General features: G+C 45.4%; 1 protein-coding gene across 50 annotated transcripts in view; it reads right to left on the bottom strand.

Annotated features, from left to right (window-relative positions):
• Positions 1 to 1,405: 1,405 nt before the first annotated feature.
• Positions 1,406 to 23,452, bottom strand: part of LOC110527697 (R3H domain-containing protein 2) — an 80,613-nt gene continuing 58,566 nt past the window's right edge. For 29 of the 50 annotated variants that reach the window (XM_021609147.3, XM_021609150.3, XM_021609142.3 and 26 more), the window contains 13 exons: positions 22,322 to 22,557; positions 21,950 to 22,146; positions 21,675 to 21,752; positions 19,939 to 20,235; positions 18,658 to 18,796; positions 12,912 to 13,075; positions 12,234 to 12,406; positions 11,424 to 11,521; positions 10,920 to 11,089; positions 10,643 to 10,790; positions 5,919 to 6,010; positions 5,692 to 5,776; positions 1,406 to 5,356 (listed from right to left, as the gene is read on the bottom strand). In XM_021609147.3, coding sequence (XP_021464822.1) covers positions 4,977 to 5,356; positions 5,692 to 5,776; positions 5,919 to 6,010; positions 10,643 to 10,790; positions 10,920 to 11,089; positions 11,424 to 11,521; positions 12,234 to 12,406; positions 12,912 to 13,075; positions 18,658 to 18,796; positions 19,939 to 20,235; positions 21,675 to 21,752; positions 21,950 to 22,146; positions 22,322 to 22,557 — 2,257 coding nt within the window. In that variant the 3' untranslated portion in view covers positions 1,406 to 4,976. The remainder of the gene's footprint in view (positions 5,357 to 5,691; positions 5,777 to 5,918; positions 6,011 to 10,642; positions 10,791 to 10,919; positions 11,090 to 11,423; positions 11,522 to 12,233; positions 12,407 to 12,911; positions 13,076 to 18,657; positions 18,797 to 19,938; positions 20,236 to 21,674; positions 21,753 to 21,949; positions 22,147 to 22,321; positions 22,558 to 23,452) is intronic. The other 21 variants (XM_021609151.3, XM_021609152.3, XM_090240682.1 and 18 more) reach the window with 3 other exon arrangements.

Genomic DNA, 23,452 nt, shown 5'->3' with positions numbered 1-23,452 from the left:
TACAGAGAAATGCCATTTGCTATTAATGGAGAGTGACATTGTTCCTAAATAAACTTGACAAACACACACTGAAAGCCCAACGCCCCCCACACAACCAGGATTAAAACTGTTGCCAGGAGCTCAATTGAGTAGCTCGATTCTCACAAACTGTTTAATACCTGCCTATTTTTCACACATTATTTGGTGTGTTAGCTAGTTGGGGAATGTGGGGACCACTGTGTCAGACTGACTGAGAACACTCAACACCGCATCTCAAATGGCACCCTATTCCCTATATAGTGCACTACTTCTGTCAGTCTGACACACAGTGGTCCTCACAGCTCCAACAGTGCAGGTCCCACTGTGTTTCCCGCCTCCTCTGACTAAGTTCTGAGGGGCTGGAGGGTTGTCATGGATATCCAGAGTGAGCCCTTATCGTCCAATTTGGAAGGTCGGACTGAACAATACATGTCAAGGACAAAATATTTGCAACAAATATATTATGTGGACAACAAATAAGTGAAAAATATGAGACAAATAGTCCCAATCGTAATCTCTCTGGATTTAAAAACAAATCTGTTGAAGAGGATATTAAAGTGTCAAACGTAGCCACTGTGTCGCTATGCTCTTTGGTCAAGTCCTGGCGTCTGTGGAACAGCAGAGGGAGCTGTAAGATGCTGTCGAGACAAACAAGCCACTGGTAAAGCTGCTTCTGCTGCTCTTGTGACTACTGTGCCATACAACAAATACATTCACTTGTAACTACTGTGTATTTACCATGTTCCCATGTCCTTTTATTAGGACATGTAGCTAGCTACCTTGGCATTTGCTGTAGCCAAAGTAGTTCTATAAATCTATGATCATGGTACTTATTATAGACTATTTTACAGTCAATTTAGTACACAAGTGGACAACAGAACGGGGTACATCAAGGGTAATGACATACATCATGTACAAAATGAATTGTATATATTCTTATTACAAGTGATATATTACTGCATAAAGGCATCCTAAATACTCAACTTCCTTTTGACAATGGGGTGGGATCACCTCGCTTCTGAAAGTTCCTCAGCAGCTGAAGAGGTCCGCATCCAGCCAGAACGGTCCACTCAACTCAAGCTCTGTCCTATAAAAACATGGGTGGCATAATAGGTCCTTCGTTTGGGTCTTTACAAAGGGTGGCATTTGAGAAGTTTACTATTTCCTACATAGTGCACTACTTTTGACCAGGACCCAGTAGTGCACTATGTAGGGAACAGGGTGCCATTTGGGACACAGAGTCAACTGTCCAAATGGGGTTCAACAGGTGGGAGATTGAGTGAGTAATGGTGTAGCCAAACCCTGTTTATTGTGGAATTTGTGTGGGCATGTAAGAGGGCATGTGCATGTGTCAGACAGCAGAGTAGCAGAAAATACAGGAGAAACCTTTGCTTTACCAAAGTATATATTACATGACTCACAATCTTAGAATGTGAATTTCCAATCAATGACATTGGTGACCATCTGGTAATTTAGAAGTCAAGTGTTGAGTGTTTGCATTAAGGCCTAATACCTCACCTAGGGCCTTGCGTCATATGGTAAACATTGTTAATAAATCAGTATGGATGTCCCCGAACTCAAACTGCGTTGTTGTACCTTCAACAGTGAACTGGACAGTGAGATTGATTGACCCATCTCTAAAGTGTACAAAGTCATTACATCTGTCCAGTGATGTTGACGTCAACAGGTGACTCACTTCAGGATTCTAGAGGGGATAGAACATAGAGCTAGAGCGCATTGGGAAGTTTTCAGACCCAATGATTTCACACTTTTTTAAACTTTTTTTAACGTTACAGCCTTATTCTAAAATGGATTAAATTGTTTTCCTCAAACTACACACAATACCTCATAATGACAAAGCAAAAACAGGTTTGTAGAAATGTTTGCAAATGTATAAAAAATAATAATAAAAACTGAAATATCACATTTACATAAGCATTCAGACCCTTTACTCAGTACTTTGTTGAAGCCCCTTTAGCAGCGATTATAGCCTTGAGTCTTCTTGGGTATGACGCTATATATAAGCTTGGCACAACTATATTTGGGAAATTTCTTCCATTCTTCTCTGCAGATCCTTTCAAGCTCGGTCAGGTTGTATGGTGTCTCTGCACAGCTATTTTCAAATCTCTCCAGAGATGTTTGATTGGGTTCAAGTCCGGCCTCTGGCTAGGCCACTCAAGGACATTGAGACTTGTCCCGAAGCCACACCTGCATTGTCTTGGTTGTGTGCTTAGGGTCATTATCCTGTTGGAAGGTGAACATTCGCCCCAGTGAGGTCCTGAGCACTATAGAGCAGGTCTTCACCAAGGATCTCTCTGTACTTTGCTCCATTCATCTTTTTCTTGATCCAGTCTAGTCTCCCAGTCCCTGCAACTGAAAAACATCCCCACAGCATGGTGCTGCCACATGCTTCACTATTTAGATGGTGCCAGCTTTCCTTTTTTCCATTGTAGAACAAGGCTTTAACGTAACAAAATGTGGAAAAGGGGGTCTGAATACTTTCCGAATGCACTGTATACACTCAGTGGCCAGTTGAGCTGGTACACTACCACATTCACGAAAATATACACTGAGCGATGTGGCAGTGACTTGCTATATAAAGCAGGCAGACAGGCATGAAGTTACTGTTCAATATAACGTTAGAATGGGCAAAATGAGTAACCTATGCAACTTTGAGCATGGTATGATCTTTGGTGCCATGCGTGCCAGATCCAGTATCTCAGAAACGGCTGGCCTCCTGGGTATTGAACAACTCGTCGATCCTTTTCGCGGATGGGCTATTGTAGCAGGCACAGGGTTCCACTCCTATCAGCTAAAAACAAGTGTCTCCAGTGGGCACGCGATCACCAACACTGGACAATTGAGTGGAAAAACATTGACTGGTCCGACGAATCTAAGTTCTTGTTGCATCATGCTGATGGTGTAACGGATGTGAAATGGCTAGCTAGTTAGCGGTGGTGCGCGCTACTAGCATTTCAAATCGGTGACGTCACTTGCTCTGAGACCTTGAAGTAGTGGTTCCCCTTGCTCTGCAAGGGCCGCGGCTTTTGTGGAGCGATGGGTAACGGTGCTTCGAGGGTGACTGTTGACGTGTGCAGAGGGTCCCTGGTTCGCGCCCAGGTCGGGGCGAGGGGACGGTCTAAAGTTATACTGTTACAATGGCAGTCAGGATTTGGCGTAAGCAGCATGAGACCATGGTCCCATCCTGCCTGGTGTCAACAGTACAAGCTGGTGGCAGTGGTGTCCTGGTGTGGGGTATGTATCCTGGCACACGTTAGGGTCTTGATGCGTGTCCATGATTAAGGGCTGGGTAAGCATTTCACTGTAAGATCTACACCAGTTGTATACGGCGCATGTGACAAATAACATTTTATTTGAAACCAACTGAGCGGCTTTTTAACGCTATGCCCCGAAGAATTCAGGCTGTTCAGGAGGCAAAGTACTGATCTGGTACTAGATGGGTGTACCTAATAAACTGGCCACTGAATGTATAATACACAGTGTTCTATTTAATTCCATGGGACAGAAGAAAGGAATTTAAAAAGGAGCAACTGTCAGATGCTTCTTGATACCCCCAGAACTTCTTAAATTCTTTGGATAGAAGAAAGTCTGTGTTCCATAAACTGAAAAACACACCTCAATCTCATGATTCATATTGCTAAAATAAATCTAACAGCAAAGATTCCACCCAGATCTGTTTAAACAATGACAACAAATACTTTTTTTTGCTTTTATATTTTTAAAAACAAACAAAAAAATAACATTAAATAAAATTTACAGCAGACATTATGCAATCATTGTGCACTTTTAACTATTTCATCTGAAAAACACAAGCACAATGAGGATGAGAGGGTCAACAGGAGAATGAGGTAAGTTGTGGGGTATATTGGGTTAAGAGGGGTAGGGGAGAGAGAGGTAGTTTGGGTGGGGGACACATGGGGTAAATTGGGGTCGTAAGGTAGGGGTATATGGGGTAATTAGGGATAGTGGGGCAGTGGAAATGGGTAATTATGGGGAGTGGGGTGGGGGAAAATGGGTAAGAAGTAACAGGGTAGGGGGAGCACAGGGTACATTTGGACAATGGGGTAGGTTGGGAGAGTAAGGGTAGAGGAGGATATGGTAGTGGGGGTAGGATAGAACGGGGTAAGAGGGGTAAGGGATAAGTTGGAGTCGTGAGGTAGGAGAAAAAGGGGCAGAAGGAACAGGTTGAGAGGGTATCATAAAGGGGATCCTAAACTTACCCACTGAAGAAAAAAAAAAAATCACTGAATATATAGATTTATTCCTTACATCACTTATATAAATATATCGAACCGCAAAAGAACAATACTCTTCTGAGAAAAATAGCGCAATACAGGAACCCACAACAGCAGTATAAGGCAAACAGAAAGCCAGAGGAGAGAGAGGAGTGAGTGGGGGTAAGCAGAGAAAGAGAGCATGAAAGAGTATGAGACAAGTGGCGAGAGGGTAAGAGAGAGTAATAGAAAAAAATAGAAAGAGTGACTGTGCATAAATATGTGCGCCTAAGAGCGGAGCGATGGGAGGGAGAGCGAGGAGGAGGAAAGAGAAAGTAGACAGAAAAAGGAGGAAGGCTGGAGGAGAGCAGGGGAAGGATGGACTGAGGTTGAACTGTCCAGTGTGTTCAGGTGTGTGCTACGTGATCCTGTTGCCTGTCTGTACATAAGAGTGTGTGTGTGTGTGTGTGTGTGATGGCACCCATTTATGGCAACAGTGATCCACATGCTCACGTGTCTTATGTGCTCTTCAGGTATCAATAATATTTTAAAAAACAATCAAAAACAAAAACAATTATTTTATCATTTGCAAACACCATTCTCTCCATTTGTGTTCTGTGTTCACCCCATCCCTTTAATGTGTGACGTCTTGTCCAGTCCCCTCAGTCCAACTCCTTTCCACTCCTCATTTCCAAAAGTATTTTTCTTCACCCCCCTCTCTTTTCACTGGGAGCTGGCCCTCTCCAGTACTCTCAGGTCATAGTTCTTTTTGGCTGCCCTCAGTTTGAAGAGGCTGACCCCACTGTTGTTGAGTTTAAAAGAAGCACTCTGTGCAGCCATGGTGGAGGGGAACACAGCCACCACCGTGTAGAGGTGAGCTGGGTCACTGCCGGGGCCATCACCCTTCCCCCCTCCAGCCCCAGGACAATGCCCAGCGCCGTGATGCACTCCCGGGCCACCATAACCTCCATGGCCCCCTGCCACCGGGTCCTTGAGCCACTGGATTTTGGCACCACACATGGAAAGCTGGTTGAAGAGCTTCTCAGCTTCTGGACGACTAATGCCCTCCGGGAGATCGGTCACCTCCAGCACCCGACTCACCACTGGAGACAGGAAGGAGAAAGATCAGACACTAATACAACTACTGTATTCATCCAGGCCATTTATTGTAAACAAGAAGTGTTTATTAATTGACCTGCCTGGTAAAATTAAATAAATTAGTTAATACAAAAACCAAGAATTTGTGTTTTGGATGTGCGTGTGTGTGTGTGTGTGTGTGTGTGTGTGTGTGTGTGTGTGTGTGTGTAGGACGTAAGTCAAGTGTATTGAATCGTAGGCACAAACCTTGAGTCGAGGTCATCTGGATCTTGAAAGTACAAAATATACTGCAGATATACCACATCGACCGTAATGAAGACGCCTGTGTCTGTTGTCTTACCTACGTCAGTGGTGCCCAGGTCTGTAGATTGAGACTTCAGTGTCTGCCTCTTCCCTCTTGCACCATGCTTCATTCCTACTTGGCTCTGCAACACACCAATAGCTAAAGTGTCAACAAGGTTACAGGCTAGTAGATATGCAGGAATGGAGTGGAGAGATGGATGGATGAGGGGTAGCGGCAGTGCGCTTCAAGGGGGGTGAGAAGGGAGGGATGGAGAGAAGTAGTACCTGATGCGAGCTGTAGTTGGTCTGGCTGTGCATGAGAGGGGGACATAGGCTATACTGGAGAGGCTGGCCCAAAAGAGAGTAGCGCCCATCACCTGCACACACACGGGACACAACACAAACATACACATGCTAAAATACAAATTGACTAATGTCAGTTCAATTATTTGAATTCCATTTAGTTTTTGTTCTTCCTCTGTGAGCAAGAGGTAAACCAGATAAAACCTGAACTGTGCAATGTAGTAGGGAGTTGCAGTTTCCAACAGGCCAATATTCCACATGGTTAATTACAACATTTTTTTTGCGATAAACTATGACCTTAACCCATTGCGCGCATGATGTAAGTGATTGATAGTTTGTGTTCAGCAGTCAGTCAAAAGTAAACCTCATTTACTCTGACAAAATCACTATTTTAGTAGTTCTTCAGACCGCATAAGTAGCAGCTCTATAGATATTAAAATACCTGGAATGAAACAGTCATCTAATAAAACAAACGTAATATACACATATGAAATATTGTATTCAAGTAAATAAATGATGGTTATTAAGTGATAAGCAGTAATGGGCAGTCATAACCATCATGTGACTTTAATTGTTTTATTCTGTGTTACAGCATTCTACCCACATAATACATAGTGCATTTAACGTTTTAAAAGGAAAATTGCACCGTAATCGACCTCAAAAAGCACTAATTGCTCAGCACTAGTGAGAGGGCATGTTATACATGAGATGGGTATGTGTGTGTGTGTGTGTGTGTGTGTGTGTGTGTGTGTGTGTGTGTGGGTCAGTGCCAGCCATAAGGGTAAGGTGAGTAATGCAAAGTCAGGTTCTCGGGGCCTATTAGTGGCTGGCCAAAGATGAGATGGAAAGGTCATGAACGGGTCATAGTGGAAGTGGGTGAAAGATAAAGGACCAGGGTTTTATCTTAACCGAGGGGCCGTGTTATATTTGACAGCGAAAAAGGCTGCAGCAGAAGCAAACTCTTTCATCACCGGCTCTTTGGTCTGCGCGATTCGCTGGGGGAACAACGCATGTGCGCTGGTGGCGCAGTCGTGGGGAAACTTGAATGCTCTCATATCTCTTCTGTGGGGAAACTCATTTAAACTTGTTTAAATCTGTCTGAAGGCTTTCATACAGTTGAAGTTGGAAGTTCACATAAACAAGTTTTATTGACTCCAACGAAGTGTTTCAACCACTCCACAAATGTCTTGTGCATGACCTACTGCACCTACTTTGTGCATGACACAAGTCATTTTTCCAACAATTGCTTACAGACAGATTATTTAACTTATAATTCACTGTATCACAATTCCAGTGGGTCAGAAGTTTACATACACTAAGTTGACTGTGCCTTTAAACAGCTTGGAAAATTCCAGAAAAGTATGTCATGGCTTTAGAAGCTTTTGATAGGCTAATTGACATTATTTGAGTCAATTGGAGGTGTTGGTGTACCTGTGAATGTATTTCAAGGTCTTCCTTCAAACTCAGTGCCTCTTTGCGTGAAATGGGAAAAAACAAATCTAAAGAAATCAGCCAAGACCTCAGGAAAAAAAAAATCTGGTTCATCCTTCAGGGGAAATTTCCAAACACCTGAAGGTACCACTTCATCTGTACAAACAATAGTACGCAAGTATAAACACCATGGGACCATGCTGCCACCATACTGCTCAGGTAGGAGACACGTTCTGTCTCCTAGAGATGAAAGTACTTTGGTGCGAAAAGTGCAAATCAATCCCAGAACAACAGGTACAAAAGTATCTATATTCACAATGAAACGAGTCCTGTATCGACATAACCTGAAAAGCCGCTCAGCAAGGAAGAAGCCACTGCTCCAAAACTGCCATAAAAAAGCCAGACTATGGTTTGCTACTGCACATGGGGAGAAAGATCGTACTTTTTGGAGAAATGTCCTCTGGTCTGATGAAACAAAAATAGAACTGTTTGGCCATAATGACCATCGTTATGTTTGCAGGAAAAAGGCCGAAGAACACCATCCGAACCGTGAAGCACAGGGGTGGCAGCATCATGTTGTGGGGGTGCTTTGCTGCAGGAGGGACTGGTGCGCTTCACAAAATAGATGGGGTCATGAGGAAGGAAAATTATGTGGACATATTGAAGCAGCATCTCAAAACATTAGTCAGGATGTTAACGCTTGGTCGCAAACGGGTCTTCCCAAATGGACAATGACCCCAAGCACACTTCCAAGTTGTGGCAAAATGGCTTAAGGACAACAAAGTCAAGGTATTGGAGAGGACGTCACAAAGCCCTGACCTCAATCCTCTAGAAAATTTGTGGGCTGAACTGAAAAAGTGTGTAAGGAGGCCTACAAACCTGACTCAGTTACACCAGCTCTGTCAGGAGGAATGAGCCAAATTTCACCCAACTTATTGTGGTAAGCTTGTGGAAGGCTACCCAAAATGTTTGACCCAAGTTAAACAACTTAAAGGCAATGCTACCAAATACTAATTGACCCACTGGGAATGTAATGAAAGAAATACAAGCTGAAATAAATCACTATTATTATGCTGACATTTCACATTCTTAAAATAAAAGTGGTGATCCTAACTTTTTACTCTGACTAAAATGTCAGGAATTGTGAAAAACTTTAAATGTAAGTTTAAATGTATTTGGTTAAGGTGTATGTAAACTTCCGACTTCAACTGCAATGTATCCTTCACTATCTATTCTTTAACATCTATTGCATCTTAGCCACTCTGTCACTGCTCATCCATATATTTTATACTTATATATTTTCATCCCATTCCTTTACTAGATTGTGTGTATTAGGGTTTGTTGTAGAATTGTTAGATATTACCTGTTAGATACTGCTGCACTTTTGAATCTCGAAGCATAAGCATTTCGCTACACTCACAATAACATCTGCTAACCATGTGTATGTGACCAATAAAATTGGTTTATCTTCCAAATATTGAGTTACTACCATACCCTGTACACAATCCATGTCCCAGCTGTCTCAAGACTTAAAAATCATTATTTAACCTATCTCCTCCCCTTCATCTACACCGATTGAAGTGGATTTAACAAGTGACATCAATAAGGGTTCATAGCTTTCACCTGGTCAGTCTCATGGAAAGCGTAGGTGTTCTTAATGTTGTGTACACTCAGTGTACAGTATATTCAGAAAGTATTCAGACCCCTTGATGTTTTCCACTTTGTTATGTTACAGCCTTATTCTAAAAATGATTAAATCGTTTCTCTCTCAATCTACACACAATACACACCTATAACGACAAAGCAAAAAGTTTTTTTTTTTTTTTTCAAAAGGATAAATAAATGTAGAAAGTACTTTGTTGAAGCACCTTTTGCAGCGATTACAGCCTCAAGTCTTCTTGGGTATGACACTACAAGCTTGGCACACCTGTATTTGGGGAGTTTCTCCCATTCGTCTCTGCAGATCCTGTCAGGTTGGATGGGCAGAGTCGCTGCACAGCTATTTTCAGGTCTCTCCAGAGATGTTTGATCGTGCTCAAGTCCAGACTCTAGCTGGGCCACTCAAGGACATTGAGACTTGACCCAAAGCCACTCCTGCGTGGTCTTGGCTATGTGCTTAGGGTCCTTGTCCTGTTGGAAGGTAAACCTTCGCAACAGTCTGAGGTCCTGAGCACAATGGAGCAGGTTTTCATCAAGGATCTCTCTGTACTTTGCGCCATTCGTCTTTCCCTCGATTCTGACTAGTCTCCCAGTCCCTGAAAAAATATCCCCACAGCATGATGCTGCCACCATCATGCTTCACCGTAGAGATGGTGACAGGTTTCCTCCAGACATGACGCTTGGCTTTCAGGCCAAAGAGTTCAATCTGGGTTTCATCAGACCAGATAATCTTGTTTCTCATGGTCTGAAAGTCCTTCAGGTGCCTTTTGGCAAACTCCAAGCAGGCTGTCATGTGCCTTTTACTGAGGAGTGGCTTCAGTCTGGCTACCATAAAGGCTTTATTGGTGGAGTGCTGAGATGGTTGTCCTTCAGGAAGTTTCTCCCATCTGCACAGGGGAACTCTGGAGCTCGGTCAGAGTGACCATCAGGTTCTTGGTCACCTCCTTGACCAAGGCCCTTTTCCCTGATTGCTCAGTTTGGCCAGGCAGCCAGCTGTAGGAAGGGTCTTGTTAGTCCCAAACTTCTTCCTTTTAAGAATTATCAAGGCCACTGTGTTCTTGGGGACCTTCAATGCTGCAGAACTGTTTTGGTACCCTTCTCCAGATTCGTGCCTCGACAAAATCCTGTCTCTGAGCTCTGAAGACAATTCCTTCGACCTCATGGCCTGGTTTTTGCTCTGACATGCACTGTCAACTGTGGGACGTTATATAGACAGGTGCGTGCCTTTCCAAATCATGTCCAATCAATTGAATTAACCACAGGTGGACTCCAAATTGTAGAAACATCAAGGATGATCAATGGGAACAGGATGCACCTGAGCTCAATTTTGAGTCTCATAGCAAAGGTCCTGAATACTTAACTTAAATAAGTGATTTAAATGTATTTTTTAATAAATGTGCAACAATTTATAAAAACCTGTATTTGCTGTCATTATGGGGTATTGTGTGTAGATTGATAAGGGGGAAAAAAATTGTCAATTTTAGAATAAGGCTATAACATAAAATATGGAAAAGGTCAAGGTGTCTGAAAACTTTCTGAATGCATTGTATATGTGTGTGCACAAGCGTGACTGTGTGACTGCACACCTGTGTGTGCGTGTGCCCGTGTGTTGTTACCTTGCGCAGGCCCTGGTCCGGGCCGGGGGAACTGTGACAGTAGGGGCAGGGGGCCGAGGCCAGGACAGACGCTGCTCACGCTGCCTGAGGGGGAGAGAGTGGGGGACTGGGTAGGGGAGGCCAGGGGACTGCTCATCTGAGTACTGGCCTGGAAAGGAAAGGGGGGGGTCAGAACTCTGCCAGGATCCTTTACATGAATGCTATACAGTACGTGTATGCTGTATTGCATGTATGTGAGTGAGTGAATGTGAGTGAGAGAGGTATGAGTTTAGTGTACCTGTTGTGTGTTGTCAGGTTTGTAGAGTTCTCCAGGCTTGCTGGGCCTCTGCTCTAGGCTGTAGTATTTGCAGGGGTTCCACTGTACCAGAGGAGGGTTCTGGGTAGGCTGTGGTCCGTTGGGGACGCTAAGCTGCATGACCATCACCCCGGGGCCTGGGGGTGGCACTCCTGTAGCACACAGACAAAGTTGAATGAAGTTACACAGTGCAGCAGTGTTCTTCAATCCAGGCAAGGCCACATTTAGTATGACACAATGTTGTCAAGTGTCCTGAAAAATATATAGTGGAGAACACACTTTCCGTAGAGTTAAGAATAATGTTAGCTCTCTTTGGGGCATTTCTATTTGCAATGGCCCATGTACAGTATGTTGCAACCTCCTAAACGCAACGCTGGTCTAGGCTTATATGTCTAGGCTTATATGTCAAGGCCAGTACGAACACAGCCGATTGACGTAATCAACCAAGTCCGAAAACATCTCTTTGTGAACCAGATGAACAGTCACCTGAATATTGCTGCTGCATCTGCTGAGGGTTGCAAGGGGATGGAGACTGGCTTATCTGGTACTGCTCTGAGTTGGGCTGCAGGTACCCCACTGATGGGCTGGGAGAGACACACACACAGCGACAGACACACACACACACACACACACACACACACACACACTGTGTAAGCACTTGGCAGCCCGCCACATGCACAGACGGTAGGCATATCACACCGACAAGCTGCGGTCTGCTAGACTTCAATTACAATGCAAATATTTTGTTTAGCAAGCGTGTAGAAGGAATCTGAAAGCAGCAAGTGTGTGTGTGTGTGTGTGTGAGAGAGAGTGTCACAGAAAATACATATTCAAGTGTTCAAGAGGTTGCTTATTGATTCCAGTCTTGTGAGTTTCTATCCTATTCAATAGTTTGTAATGACCTCAGTGTCAAACACTTAAGAGTGCATTCAAGCTGTTGACGTGTCAGCAGGAGAACGTGTTACAGATAGACGCACTGGCAGAACACGTCTTGTCACAGATAGTGTTAAACAACTTAATTCATACCTGGATGGATTCAGACCATTACTCTGCTTCTGGAGTTCAGACAAATTCTATGCAATGCTTTTGTTTTCTTATTAAGCGTACTTTATTACAATTCTGTGAGTTCTACAAGTGAGCTGTAACTAATACTTATTAAGAACATGTTATCTAGTGTTCGAGCTCAAAATGTCTGCTGTGGCATCACCCGGGTGTGTGTGACATGTTGGGAGTAGTGGATTTTTTTCCTATACAATATCAAGCACTTATTTAATAAATCTTATTTTACCCATCTACCTTGTGCTGTTCTGTTGTGTGGGGGTGATGACGCTGTAGTATATGGGCATTCCTTGGCCTGGCATGGGTCCCTGTACCCCCTGGACAGTCTGGAGAGACTGGCTGACTGGCACCATGACTTGCTGTTGGTACTGCTGCTGTACCACCTGCTGAGACTCATTGGCCACCGGCACCTGATGGGAAATGTAGAAGGTCGTAAACTAATGACACTGTGGAATACTTGACTTGGGAAAGGTTATTGGGGTTCATTTATGTTCTGGGGTTTGTTTTTGAACTAAACAACACATTCATAAATATCCCTAATCGAAGAGAGAAGTTGTCTGGCTCCTCTTTAGATCCACGTCTTAAAGACACAAGAGTCACAAACCGGTTAAGACTTTTATCAAGAAAAGGGTTGTAGTTATTTTACCATGTTGCATTGAAATGTACAGCTGTTCATCGTCGACATGGCAGTAAAACACTAGGAATACCATCACAGAGGTGGCATACTCAATAAAAACAGAGCCTTGAGGAACTCTGAAACGTTCATGTGCATTCTTAAATCACGCAAAGTGTACATCATCATGCATGGAATTCAAGTCAATTCAATACACCTACATGTAAGACAGGCAATTTGCCTTAATTGCCCCTGAGGGAATAAATAGAGTTTCATTGAATTGACTTGAGGGCCTACTGTACCGGATATGAGGACATTTGTGGGTACTGGACCATCATCCCTGTCATCTGTCCTTGTATGCCCTGCCTCTGGGAAGTGATGAGGGCCTGGTTCTGGGGCTGCTGAGGTACTCCTATCATCCCCTGGTACTGGGGCTGCTGGCTGGGCATCATGGTCTGGAGACCTGCTGGAGACAACATGCAGTGTGTTAATACAGGTGTGTGTGTGTGTGTGTGTGTGTGTGTGTGTGTGTGTGTGTGTGTGTGTGTGTGTGTGTGTGTGTGTGTGTGTGTGAGAGAGTGTATTCTGGGAATGTTGCACTCCTATTACCCCTGTACCTACTGGTGACGACCATATCACGTCATGGTTATGTTATGTTAACACAAGCTGTCTAGAAAGAAAGGAATGTACACCTAAAGCCAAGGAAGACCCGGGTCTGGAGCGTAAAAAGTTGCCAAGGACAGTATAGCAGGGCTTGTTGCAGCCTTAATGCTCAGGGTCCTACGAGTATAATCAGGAAATCATTGCATCAGTACTGTTCTCCCCAATTACACAATGTGGTAACTAAAATAGCCATTTAATCATGGTGACCATTATTTAGCTGACCTTGATCATTGTGTAAAGAGATATCAAAAAGTCCTACAGTTGCACCATTTAGCGCATCTTGACTGGCTGCACCACCGCTTGGCATGGCAACTGCTTGGCATCTGACCGCAAGGCGCTAGAGGGTAGTGCGTAAGGCCCAGTACATCACTGGGGCCAAGCTCCCTGCCATCCAGGACCTCTATACCAGGCGGTGTCAGAGGAAGGCCCTAAAAAATGCCAAAGACTCCAGCCACCCAAGTCACAGACTGTTCTCTCTGCTTACCACAAGGCAAGCTGTACCGTAGCGCCATGTTTGGGACCAAAAGGCTCCTGAACAGCTTCTACCCCCAAGCCGTAAGACCGCTGAACAGTTAATCAAATGGCTACCTGGACAATTTGCATTGACCCTGTTACTTTTTTTGCACTGGCTCTATGCACACTCACTGGACTCTACCTACAAACTCATACACACACTACACACACTTTCACCCTGCTGCTAATCTGTTTATTATCTATCCTGACTGCCTAGTCACGTTTACCCCCGCTTACAGTACCAGGCAAAGGTTTGGGCACACCTGCTCATTCAAGGGTTTCTTTTTTTCAACTAATTTTCTACATTGTAGAATAATAGGGAAGACATCAAAACAATGAAACATATGGAATCATGTAGTAACTAAAAAAAGTGTTAAATCAAAATATATTTTATATTTGAGATTCTTCCAAGTGTCCATCCTTTGCCTTGACGACAGCTTTGCATGCGGTTGGCAGTCTCTCAACCAGCTTCATGAGGTAGTCACCTGGAATGCATTTTAATTAATAGGTGTGCCTTGTTAAAATATCATTTGTGGAATTTCTTTCCTTCTTAATGCGTTTGAGCCAATCAGTTGTGTTGTGACAAGGTAGGGGGGTATACAGAATATAGCCCTATTTGGCAAAAGACCAAGTCCATATAATAGCAAGAACAGCTCAAATAAGCTAAGAGAAATGACAGTCCATCTTTACTTTAAGACATGAAGGTCAGTTAATCCGGAACACTGCCAAGCACTTTGAAAGTTTCTTAAAATGCAAAAACCATCAAGCGCTATGATGAAACTGGATCTCATGAGGACCACCACAGGAATGGCAGAGGATAAGCTCATTCAAGTTATCAGCCTCAGAAATTGCAGCCCAAAGAAATGCTTCACAGAGTTCAAGCAACAGACATTCAACATCAACTGTTCAAGGAGACTGAGTGAATCAGGCCTCCATGGTCAAATTGCTGCAAAGAAACCACTATTAAAGGTCACCAATAAGAAGACACTTGCTTGGGCCAAGAAACACGAGCAATGGACATTAGACTGGTGGAAATCTGTCCTTTGGTCTGATTTGAGATTTTTGATTCTAACCGTCGTGTCTTTGAGACGCAGAGTAGGAGAATGGATAATCTCCACATGCGTAGTTCCCACCGTGCAGCATGGAGGTGGTGGTGTTTGATGGTGTAGAGGTTCTTTGCTGGTGACACTGTTTATTTTGAATTCAAGACACAGTTAACCATCATGGCTACAACAGCATTCTGCAGCGATACACTATCCTATCTGGTTTGCACTTAATGGAATTATCATTAGTTGGGACAATGACCCAACACACCTCCAGGCTGTGTAAGTGTTATGTGACCAAGAAGGAGAGTGATAGGGTACTGCATCAGATGACCTGGCCTTCACAATCAGCCGACCTCAACCCAATTAAAACAGCGCCGGAGAAGGTGGCTGACGTTTTACGTGTTCCCCAACTGATTGTTTTTAAAAAACGTATTTTGTACATAATGTTGCCGCTACAGTCTCTTATGACCGAAAATAACATCTGGACATCAGGAGAGCGATTACTCACCACGGACTGGCAGAATCTTTATTTTTCCTTTAACGAGTCTGACGAGCCCGACGTGAATGATATACTGCTTTCTTAGGAACAAGCCCAGATCCCCGTGATTAACATGAGGCGGCGGAGAAAAAGGGGCCAGAGGGCGGGCTGTCTCCTGAGAATTTGTAGGCGATCAAATAAACCCCCACCTCCTTCCATTCTGCAAGCAAACATGCAACTTTTGGAGAATAAAATCGATGACCTACGCAGAAGATTAAACTAAACTAAAAACGAATATCTTATGCTTCACAGAGTCGTGGCTGAACAACGACACTATCATCATACAGCTGTCTGATTATACGCTGTACCGGCAGGATAGAACAGTGGTGTCTGGTAAGACAAGGGGTGGCGGACTACGCATTTTTGTAAATAACAGCTGGTGCACGATATCTAAGGAGGTATCAAGGTATTGCTCGCATGAGCTAGAGTATCGCATGATAAGCTGTAGACCACACTATCTACCTAGAGAGTTTCCATCTGTATTTTTTGTAGTCGTCTACATACCACCACAGACTGAGGCTGGCACGAAGACAGCATCGAATAAGATGTATTCCGCCATAAGCAAACAATAAAACGCTCACGCAGAGGCGGCACGCCTAGTAGCCAGGGACTTTAATGCAGGGTGATTAAAATCAGTTTTACCAAATTTCTATCAGCATTTTAAAATGTACAACCGGGGGGAGACATTGGACCACCTTTTGCTAAGCTACATGACTGTTTTGCTAGCACAGACTATAATATGTTCCAGTATCCCGCCGATGGCACTGAGGAGTACACAACATCAGTCACTGGCGTCATCAATAAGTGCGTCGATGACGTCATCCCCACAATGACCATACATACCCCAACCATAAGCCATGGATTACAGGCAACAGCCTCACTAGGCTAGAGCTTCCGCTTTCAAGGAGCGGGACTCCAACCAAGAAGCTTAGAAGAAATCCCAGTATGCCCTCTGACGAACCATCAAACAGGCAAAGCATCAATACAGGACGAAGATCGAATCGTACTACATCAGTTCTGACGCTCGTCAGATGTGGCAGGGTTTGCAAACCATTACAGACTACAAAGGGAAGCACAGCCGAGAGCTGCCCAGTGACACGAGCCTAGCAGATGAGCTAAACTACTTCTATGCTCGCTTCAAGGAAAATAACACTGAAACATGCATGAGAGCACCATCTGTTCCAGAAGACTGATCACGCTCTCCGCAGCCAATGTGAGTAAGACCTTTAGACAGGTCAACATTCACAAGGCCGCAGGGCCAGACGGATTACCAGGACGTGTACTACGAGCATCAGCTGACCAACTGGAAAGTGTCTTCACTGACATTTTCAACCTCTCCCTGTGAAGTCTGTTATACCAACATGTTTTAAGCAGACCACCAGTGTCTGTGCCCAAGAACACTAAGCTAAACTGCCTAAATGACTACTGACCCGTAACACTCACGTCTGTAGCCATGAAGTGCTTTGAAAGGCTGGTCATGGCTCACATCAACACCATTATCCCAGAAAGCCTAGACCCACTCCAATTTGCATACCACCCCAACAAATCCACAGAAGACGCACTCCACACTGCCCTTTCCCACCCGGACAAAAGGAACACCTATGTGAGAATGCTATTCATTGACTACAGCGTCGCGTTCAACACCATAGTGCCCTCAAAGCTCATCAATAAGCTAAGGACCCTGGGACTAAACACCTCATTATGCAACTGGATCCTGGACTTCCTGACAGGGCCACCCCCAGGTGCTAAAGGTAGGTAACAACACATACGCCATGTGTGATCCTCAACTCAGGGGCCCCTCAGGGGTGCGTGCTCAGTCCCCTCCTGTACTCCCTGTTCACTCATGACTGCACGGCCAGGCACGACTCTAACACCATCTTTAAGTTTGCCAATGACACAATAGTGGTAGGCCTGATCACCGAGAACGACGAGACAGCCTATAGGGAGGAGGTCGGAGACCTGGCCATGTGGTGCCATCGTGGCCATGTGGCTCTCATCGACGGGGCTGCAGCAGAGCAGGTTGAGAGCTTCAAGTTCCTTGGTGTCCACATCACCAACAAACTAACATGGTCCAAACACACCAAGACAGTCGTGAAGAGGGCACGACAAAACCTATTCCCCCTCAGGAGACTGAAAAGATTTGTTATGGGTCCCCAGGTCCTCCTCAATGAGAGCATCACTGCCTGGTATGGCAATTGCTCGGCCTCCAACCGCAAAGCACTACAGAGGGTAGTGTGAACGGGCCAGCACATCACTGGGGCCAAGCTTCCTGCCATCCAGGACCTCTATACCAGGAGGTGTCAGAGGAAGGCCCTAAAATTTGTCAAAGATTCCAGCCACCCTAGTCATAGACTGTTCTCTCTGCTATCGCATGGCAAGTGGTACCGGAGCACCAAGTCTAGGTCCAAGAGGCTTCTCAACAGCTTCTACCCTTGTGCCATAAAACTCCTGAACATCTAATCAAATGGCTACCCAGACTACTTGAAACCCCCTTTTACACCACTGCTACTTTCAGTTGTAACTTTACCTACGTGTACATATTACCTCAACTAACCGGTGCCTCCGCACTTTGACTTAGTACCGGTACTCCTTGTATATCGGCTAGTTATTGTTTTTAGGTTTTTTTTTGTTACCATTTCCTCTTTTTTATACATTGTCTTTCTTTTTAACTGCATTTTTGAGAAAGGGCCCGTAAGTAAGCATTTCACTGTAAAGTCAACACCTGTTGTATTTGGCGCATGTGTCAAATAACATTTGTTTTGAAATATTTTAGATATCTGAACCTTATTGGTGGTGTTTCTGTTGATCGTGTTGACTGGGTGGCCGAACGGACTCCCGTATACAGTGTTGCCGAATCAGGTAGGCAGCGTTTCGGTCATCAACGCCTTGATGAAGGTTTTAATGCCTAAAACGCAACACACTGTTGATAAATGTTTATTCAGGAAAAACACAGTGTACAGGAGTCCTGGCTTTCCCCAGTCTTGCTTACTGTTCACCCACACTACTGGATCTAAGCAAGATTCTCACGCAACTGTGCATCTTCATTTTAATATGAAGTGTAGAAATGTAGTTGGCGTTTGGCCCCCCAAAACCCAGAATTTGACATGCTAATGATCCTGTTTAAAATCTGGTAATTGGTTCTCAAAAACAGCTGTATTCGGTACCCCCATGCAAGTAGATTAATCTAAATTGGTGTGTGAACAAGGATGTGGTCGGATGTAATTTAAACTGCACAGCACTTTAAAGACAGTCAGATAGGTAGATGAGAGGGATGGAAATTATATTGACCTGACTGCTGTGTGGGCTGGGGTATCGGCTGGGAGTGCTGGGTATGGGCAGGGTAGGACACCTGGTGAGACATGGGTCCAGGCCGGTACTGCTGCCCCGTGTTGGGGTACTGCCCTGGTGGGTAATACGACACATGAATCTGCGGAGGGGTTTGGTAGAGGGAGGGAGGGAGAAATACACAGTTCAGTTTTAAAAGAAAATATTCCAACCAAGGTGCATAAATAGAGAAGAAAACTAGAAATCAACTATTGCACATCCAACAAACTATCCCAGGCAGTGCAGGGTGTTTGCTTTCCACCCTACGAGCTTGACTCCGTCGGAGTTAGCTCCCTATTGTTTAGTTCTGCGAGAGAGACAGATCTGTAAGCTGTGAGCCATGCTGCCTTAAAGCTTTAGTGGCTGTCATGAAGGGCACACTACAGGAACTACTAGTGCACTACTAACACTCTAGAGAAATCTCACTCTACCCATGGTATTCTCCTTACTGTGAAAGCACTGCTACTAGCTACCTTACAAACTGCTGAAAGAACTGCCACTTCCTCATGAAGCCAGCACGAGACATCAGTGCAGCTATTTGCCAAATTCCTACTTGGGCATTGTAGGAACCCCAGTGTAGGATCAATGACGTGGAGGTTTTGTCCTCCAGAATATATTTTATGGATCCAAACGCCTCGTTACTGACTTGGCTGGAGGGCAGTGTGATGAGAAGAGAGAGGTAGAGGCAGGGAGAGATAGACCGAGAGAGACGCAGCGGTGGAGGCAGGGAGACGCAGCGGTGGAGGCAGGGAGACGCAGCGGTGGAGGCAGGGAGACGCAGCGGTGGAGGCAGGGAGACGCAGCGGTGGAGGCAGGGAGACGCAGCGGTGGAGGCAGGGAGACGCAGCGGTGGAGGCAGGGAGACGTAGAGAGACATATAGCGAGGGGTAGAGGTAGAGATGTGTAGAGAGAGATAGAGGTAGAGAAAAGATAGCACAGAGAGAGCGCAGACTTCACAGCCAGTCACACAGCACTGAGTGGGAGAGAGACACTGTCACACCGTCGCCGTGTGTGAATCCAGCTGCGATTTCACAGGAATCACACCATTGACACTTTCTTACATTTGATGGTAAAGTTGTCTAACAAAAAGTGTTTGACTCGCTCTAGCTTCTCAAGCTGTGTGTGTACTTTCGGTCAACTTATATTCCAACTTCAGCTCTGTGTTCATTATATTTGTGCACAGCTGCTGATGTAAAAAGGGCTTGACAAACATCTGATTGCATCAACAAAAAAACGATATAATACCTGTTGCGGGGGAGGTGTCTGCATGTATCCCTGTGGCGGTGGAGGGGGCTGCATGACGGTCTGGGAGGGAGGTGGTGGAAGAGGAGGGGGGTGGGGGTGTCCAGTGTTAGGCTGGTAGCCAGACGGAGGGGCCAGGGGCTGGCTTGTGGTGGCCATGATGTAGCCAGTCTGGGGTGGAGGGTGTTGGGTGAGGACAGTGGGCCCCTGGGTCTGGTACATAGTGGGGGGCTCCGGGGCCTCGCTGGAACCCTGTCTACTCAGAGTCATCTGGCTGAACTGGGGAGCCAGTTCCTCACCCTGAGAGAGAGACGAGGGTTACTAGTGGGTTGAAAACCGTAAACATACTGGGTAAAGTTCACAAGGGATATCAAGGATCTGGAAGGATTCTGTATGGAATCCTATCTAAAATCCCTCCCAACGTGTTCTCCAATCTCATAAAATGTTTTAGAAAATTACCTATCCTCGCAAGGTGTGGTATTGAAAAGAGGGGCGTCAATTGACCCCTAGCCTTTAGAGAATTATTTGTATTACTTTCTATGAGTAGTAGTATAAAATAATACAATAAAAAAGTGCGCATAGAATTATTATTATTTTATTTAGCTTTATTTAAATAGGGAAGTCAGTTAAGAACAAATTCTTATTTTCAATGGCGGCCTAGGAGCGGTGGGTTAACTGCCTTGTTCAGGGGCAGAACGACAGATTTGTACCTTGTCAGCTCAGGGATTTGAATTTGATTGAAACCTTTCAGTTACTAATCCAACGCTCTAACCACTAGGCTACGCTGTTCAGTATATTACATTTTTTTTTGATCATCCTTATCGAGGGTGTCAATAATTTTGAACCCCACTGTATAACAGTATATACACTCACCGGCCAGTTTATTATGTACACCCACCTAGTACTGGTTCGGACCCCCCTTTGCCTCCAGAACAGCCCGAATTATTCGGGGCATTCTACAAGGTGTCGGAAGCGTTCCACAGGGATGTTAGTTCATTCATCACGCAGTTGCTGCAGCTTGGACAGCGGTACGTTCATGCTGTGAACAGACAGTTCTCCATCTCGTGCTAAAATGTGCTTTTGGGTTGAGGGTCTAGCGAATGTGCATGCCCCCTAACAAAAAGGGCATTCCGAGATGCCGTTCTGCACCCCACTGTTGTACTACATCGTTATTTGTCTGTTTGTGGCTCGCCTGTTAGCTTGCACGACTCTTGCCATTCTCCTTCGACCTCTCTCATCAACGAGCTGTTTTCGACAACAGCCCTGCCACTGACTGGATGTTTTTTTGTTTGGTCGCACCATTCTCAGTAAACCCTAAACACTGTCTTGCGTGAAAATCCCAGGAAGGAGGACGTTTCTGAGATGCTGGATCCGGCGCGCCTGACACCAACAATCATACCACGCTCAAAGTCTCTTAGGTGACTCGTTTTGCCCATTCTAATGCCTCGATGCATTCTGCCTGCTTTATGTGACAAGCCATGTGACTCATGCATTTGTGAATGGGGTGCTGTACCTAAAACTGAACGGTAAGTATATAATGGCTACAGTACACTCCACTGCTAGTGAGCCTCCCATACCTTGCCTTTCTCTCTCTCAGTCTCACAAACAAATCACTATTAGTCATTAGACGAATGACATGGTAACATGATAATTCCCCATTTACACCAACGGCCTTACAAACAGCCTGTGTTCATTGTGTATCTGTTAGTGCATGTGGTGAGGCAGGATGGTAGTAGTACCATGTACTGCTGGGGAGGAGAGACAGGCAGCAGAACCTGGGGACAGGAGGATGAGGAGTAGGACACAGGCTGAGCTGGCTGCAGAGACCCCACCGGCGAACAGAGGGAGAGATGGAGGGAGAAGGAGAGGAGGAGACGCAGACAGAGTTCAGGTAAGGACACAGAGGGCAGTTATTGGGCAAAAGAAGAGGAAAAATGCAAGAATATACTAATTTCCAGTTACATTTTTCTACAAAAAATGTAAATTAAGTTCATGCCATGAGCTTCTCCCTCACCTGAGCCATCATGTGGTTGTGATTATGGTTGTGGTTGCCCAAGGGGTGTTGCAGAGGGGTGGGCAGCAGGGCGGTCTGGGGAGGCTGGGTCTGGACCTGTTGGGAGGGGCAGGGCAGCAGGCTGCGACCCCCAGGGCAGGGGCCAGGCTGGGGGGCCGGGGGCTGAGGACACCCATCTGGACTCACCAGGGGCAGACCTGCAGGAGATTAAAGTCAAAACACAGAAACCGCACTGTCTGCTTCCTCAACATTTCCGCACTCTCTTCAGCATTTCTTTCCTCTACAACTTGTGAGCTGTCGTTACTCCCCAGACTGTCTCCTCTGTTCAGTATGGAAATGTATGTGTGTGCGCACGCAGCGTAAAATACGCACCAGTGCGTGAGCCCCTGCAGGAACCCTGTGAGCTCTTGTTGCTGCCCAGACTATCTCCTCTGGTCAGAATGGAGATGCCAGAGAAGCTGGATGCCTTTGTGACCGGGGGCCGCAGGGTCCTATTGGAGCTGTCTGAGTCTGTACTGCTCCAGGGCCTTGGCTCCAGGCACTTCATTTCACTGTCCGTACTGCTCTGGCGGCTGCTGGAAGCACGACTGGAGCTCTCACGGTTACCCCTAGAAAGGGGAGAGAGGAGAGAGGGAAGTGAAGGGGAAGAGAAAGAGTGAAAGGGGCAGCGTAGAGAAGGACAGAGGGAGAAAGGGGAAGATGAGGGGGTAGGGTAGATGAGAAAGAGAGGAACAGAGAGGTGGCGAGAAAGAGGGAAGGAGAGAGAAACAGGGTAAAGAGGCACAGGGTGATCAGCAACAGGTTAAGAGCATGCACGTTGACAGGGCGTGAGAACGCTATAACCCCACCGCCTCCATGGGGCACTCTCCGTTCACAACGTTGACATCAGTAAACCGCACAGCATTCAACAAACCAAAATGCAAATGCAATAAAGACGTCGACTGGCTGGTGAAACCAAAATTCAGGCAACAAACCACACAGTTACCACCACACACTGTAGTGCACCCTCCCCCAACCAGCACACACACAACAAAAACCAACACAGAGAACCACATGCAGGTGACTGATGCTTTATCCAATCAACACCAAGGTGAAAGAACAAAGGACGAGAAGAAGACATAAGGACAGCAGAATGAGGGTGTGAGACAAGGTCCATAACTCACACCTGACACACCACTACAAATACAATAAGGCCAATGGACAAAACACGCCTGCGCATAGACACACACACACACACAGACACATATATATATATAGAAACCAGGCCCCCCGCGGGTGCGGTCTGAAGCGTGAAGTCACAAGCGCTGCTGGTCGGCTACTGTGTAGCAACCTAGTGATGCCTATTTTAATTAAATAGCGATCCATTGCAAAGTTCCACGTGCTGACACCGACCAATCGCGGGCCGGCAAGCTACGAAGAGGCTCACGCCCTCATGCCATAGACATCAAGGATCTCTCAGACTAGGATGAAAACTACTACATCGACAATGATCCTTTGCTAGTT

This window comes from Oncorhynchus mykiss, chromosome 7 (assembly GCF_057628025.1).
Source record: "Oncorhynchus mykiss isolate SJ-2025 chromosome 7, ASM5762802v1, whole genome shotgun sequence".
NCBI lineage: Eukaryota > Metazoa > Chordata > Actinopteri > Salmoniformes > Salmonidae > Oncorhynchus > Oncorhynchus mykiss.
This window is presented reverse-complemented; position numbering and strand designations above follow the sequence as displayed.